Source organism: Carassius auratus, chromosome 40 (genome assembly GCF_003368295.1).
Source record: "Carassius auratus strain Wakin chromosome 40, ASM336829v1, whole genome shotgun sequence".
Lineage (NCBI taxonomy): Eukaryota > Metazoa > Chordata > Actinopteri > Cypriniformes > Cyprinidae > Carassius > Carassius auratus.
The window spans coordinates 18,429,385-18,433,669 of record NC_039282.1 but is presented as its reverse complement, the minus strand read 5'-3'; the positions used below and the strand labels follow the sequence as shown (position 1 = coordinate 18,433,669).

The following is a 4,285-nucleotide window of genomic DNA, read 5'->3' as shown; positions in this document are numbered from 1 at the left end:
AGCATTTATCTGTGAACCTGACTTTTTCAGATTGGTCCTAATCCTCTTTAATCTGTATATAAAAAAGGGAGAAGCTGATTGTGTTTTTTCAACATCTCTGAAACACCTGGCAGAAAACTATATTTTACATATGCAAGACTAAATTTATTTTCGTCTCCAGTCCTGACAATTGAGTTCACCTGATTTTCGTCCGTCATCTTTTAATGTATCTGACAACGGGAAGATGAGGAGTACACGAGGTGAACGTCAATGCCAGCATAATTCCCGCCACAACAGCCCACGCTCTGACGTTCTTCCCGCCTGCGTGTCAATTTAAAAACCAGGCGTGCGACTTCACCTCAATGGCTGCCAGGATTCAGAGGTTGAAGACGAGAGGAAAAAGCCCGCGCTTACTCAGGGTTGTCATAGCAGCCTAACCGTTCGTCCTCTATCCTACGAGTTTTTCGACGGCGACAATCAACAGAGGGCGATAAAAACGACAACAACAAAATTATATATATTACCTTAATATAACCTTAAACACATTACGACCTGTCTTCTGTAATCTTTCTCTCACGTTGTCTGAAGAGCTGAACACAGCCCACTGTACGGACTTAACATTTTTCAACAGGAACTTGATTGTCTTGAGGATGGTTAGTTAACTCTACTGGTTGTTGTCATTCTTCACTGGACTAAACTGTTTAATAGAGCTGCCGTTTTTGTTCTTTTTTTAAAAGTTGATATATAGCGCAAGTATAACAGCACATAGCCATTTAATAGCACATATAGTATCTGGCTAATTTGAGCCTTCTTAAAACAATGTTGTTACAGCAGACCACAAATTGAGCACCATAAACAGCATGTGAGGCATTTACTAATACAGGTTACCAAAAGGGGATGGAAAAAGTTGTTGAGGAAAACATTAACACTAATACACTAAATTTGTCTGTCACAGGATGGATCATGGTCTAAAAGACAAATTGCTAATCACTATTTTATCACCAATGTTGTTGACAGAACTTTTATTAAAGACATAATGTCATTAATGCATTTATTTATAAACTTTGAATAAAGTCAAAGATTTAAGCTCCAGAGAGACCAAATCAAATGACTGGTTGAAATCCTCAGCAAGCAGGGAACACAGACAAATAATTCAAAGTGGTAATATTTTATAAGGAAACTTTATGTGTGCATGTGAAATTCACTTTTCATCTCGAGACAGAAAGCAGTTCTTGCAAATTTCCAGTACAGCAGATAATGTTTGATATTAAAGAGTACAAAATAAAAATAAAAAAAATAAATCAGAATTCCAAATGCTTTTATTCTACTTTGCAGATGTAAGAGCAGGCTTTTGGTCCAAGTCTTCGAATCTTCTGAAGCCCAACTCTTTTCCCTCCCTCTACCCTTAATTTCTTCTCACTTGAATTCAACACTTCCAATTGCAAATCACCCCCGCCGTTCACTACGGAGCATATTGGTATTGGACACACCATTGCATAGATTTGTTAAACAGTAATTTAATGTTAATTAAGACATAATGGAATGTTCATTAAGACTACAGCTCTTCCACTCCTTCCCCTCAACCTCCAGAGCTGTACATTGGGTCCCTGCCCCACCCTACAGAAAGAAAAAAACGAGTGTATAACAAAAGGAAAGGACAAAATGAATGGGAGAGAGAGCAACCTGCAACTACCAGGCACATTTGTACTTATTTCTTACTATATAAAATTCTCTTCTCAACTGTTGATTCAGCAGCTGTGTTGTCATAGGCTCTAGTGGAGGGTCACTACAAGGCTATGCTGCTCACATCAGCACTGAAGCTCTCACACTGACATTCAGTAATATCTGAGAAACAATTAGAGATGGATGGCAGATGGACATTAATTACAGTTAATAAATCCTTAAGGGACATGTCTACTTGAGTCAGGGAGTCAATAAGAGAACGCTGTATGGATGATTGGGGAAGGAAAACAATAAATGGACTAGGTATTTTTGTAGCTTCATTTTTTCAACCCCTCAGAAAACAGACCTGTAGCTACCTAAACCTGCCTACAGTACTCCGCAGGGGTGAAACTGCTCATTTTATAATCTTTGCTTATGACCTGAAGCCCAGTGTGACCACTATAGGTAGTCAGACAGTTCTGTGTACTGGAAAATAAGTATGTACAGCGTAGAATCCTGCTAACTCAAAATTGCTGGAGAGGACCGAAATAAAAAGGGAGGAAAAAGCTGAGGTTAGATTTTCAAAGAGTTCCACCGATCCAGCAAAATGGGTTAAGAGGGCATGTCACAACTTCCCTATCAAATCACTTGAGTCGTTCTTTCCCTTTTCCTATGATATACAGCCTTGCTATATGCCAAATAACATATTCCAATGCCAAACCAAACCTCCCACCCCACCAACTCTAGCAAGAAAACAATGAAAAAAAGTAAAGAAAATAGCATGTTAACTGGAAAAGCTTGTGCCCTGCCCGCCGGGGTAGAGGGTGCAGGTTAAGTGTCTAGGCATAGACTGCAGCCAAAGTGGATTCTTTAAGTGCTCTTTAGTTCCATCCCATAACAACCTAGTAGATTTAATTGATCATTAATATTGTACTAATTTAATGAGCCTAATGGCTTAATACTAACTGTCTTTACAGGTAACTGCTGGTGAGGATTCACTAAAAAGCTGGAAAAATATTGAGCTCTTTCATAGTATGTGTGTCATTTTAAGAGGAATCAAAAGAAGATTAAAGAACATGAGCTGTGGCTACAGTCCAAAGCCACACACCCTCTTCCCTTGACACTGAATCTGCAATATTAAACTTCTCTCTTCTCTTCCATCCTACAACTTTCCTTAAGCTCTCCAAGACTGACATGTTTAACACAGAATTAAAGGGTTATCCCTCAATGCGTGGCAAGCTTCATCAACAGTTATTTGCTCTTCCCAAAATGCCATGATAACCCCCTTCCCCCAAACATCTATCCCCCTCCCCTGCAAGTGTGCTATGAAGTCCTATTTCCAACACTCTTAAATATCTTCCTCTTCCTCAGGAGCACTGATCTCTTTAAGGACTGGATGGTTGAGAGAAAGACAGATGCGGCTCTCATCTATCTAGTCTGTGAGAAGATCAGCACTGATGCAGGAGAGAGAATTGCTCTGGAGTTCTGGAGTTAGCCCTTAGAGGTCGCTCTCCCCATACAGGGCGGTGGAGAAGGACATGTAGTCAAGAGCACCAGGTTTTGCATCGGGGCCCGTGTATGGTGCCATTCGGGCAATGCAGTACTCTGCCTGGTCAGGAGGAAGCTCACGCCTCAACTCCTCAGCTGTGATAAAGTTCTGAAAAGGAGAATAGATGGGGATAGGTTGAAGTGCCATACAAGAACTCTGAACAATTTCGACGGACATCCTGGCATACATATTCTTACCTTGTCTCCGGCTAGGATCTTAAACGAGGCGATGACTTGGTCTGCAGTGTCTGTGTCGGTTGTTTCCCTTGACATATAGTCAATGAAGGCCTGGAAGGTCACTGCTCCACTGTTGTTGGGGTCAACAATGCCCATAATACGAGCAAATTCGGCATCACCCTGAAGAACAGAGGTTAGAGGTTAACCCAGATAAACCATGAGGAGAGTCATCAGAATCAAAGTTAAGACACCATATTTGATGCAAATGAAAATGAGGCTGTAAGAAACTGGCATACAGATGGGTCAATGCATTGATTTTAAGACTTGAATGGTCACCTGAATGGTAAACACCAAAGTGCACAGTAGTACAACCCACTGAATGCTAACTAGGGATGGGGTCAACGATTTATTTAATAATTAGTGCTTATTATTAATAAATTCCCCATGTTTTTGAACACATTGTCTCACATGCACACTGCAGACATGTGTAGCAAATAACGCTTACAGTAACCTGGGACGATATCAAATAAGAGTTCTGTGTGGACCACAAACAGGGAGAGGCGTGAAAAACAAATAATGTGTTCTACGGAGTCACTGAAGGGACATAGTTAGTCGCTTGCTAGCAGTAGCCTGTTACATTAAAGTGCATAACATTTCACTTACCACATAAACGGAGTAAAGAAAAATGACTGATAGGATGATGGCGAAATATTGTATTGTTCCTGAGCACCACTGACAAACATCTAATCTTGTAAAATGTGTGCTAAGTAATGTTGCTTCTGTAATATAAACACAGTAAGTGTGATCGCGAATCTCGAAAGTGAATTTCAAAAGCGATTTAAATGCCCCACATATTAATAGCTGCTCCCTAATACCTGTGATTTTTACGGTGTGATTTTAAAAAAAATACCCAGTGGTT

At 40.2% G+C, this 4,285-nt stretch overlaps 1 protein-coding gene across 1 annotated transcript; it reads right to left on the bottom strand.

Moving 5' to 3' along the window:
* Nucleotides 1-1,131: 1,131 nt before the first annotated feature.
* Nucleotides 1,132-3,756, bottom strand: LOC113058763 (alpha-actinin-4-like). Its single transcript, XM_026226960.1, has 2 exons — nt 3,388-3,756; nt 1,132-3,298 (listed from the first exon to the last, which is right to left on the bottom strand). The coding sequence occupies exons 1-2, from the start codon at nt 3,520-3,522 to the stop codon at nt 3,140-3,142; spliced, it is 294 nt and encodes a 97-aa protein (XP_026082745.1). The 5' UTR covers nt 3,523-3,756; the 3' UTR covers nt 1,132-3,139.
* Nucleotides 3,757-4,285: the final 529 nt, after the last annotated feature.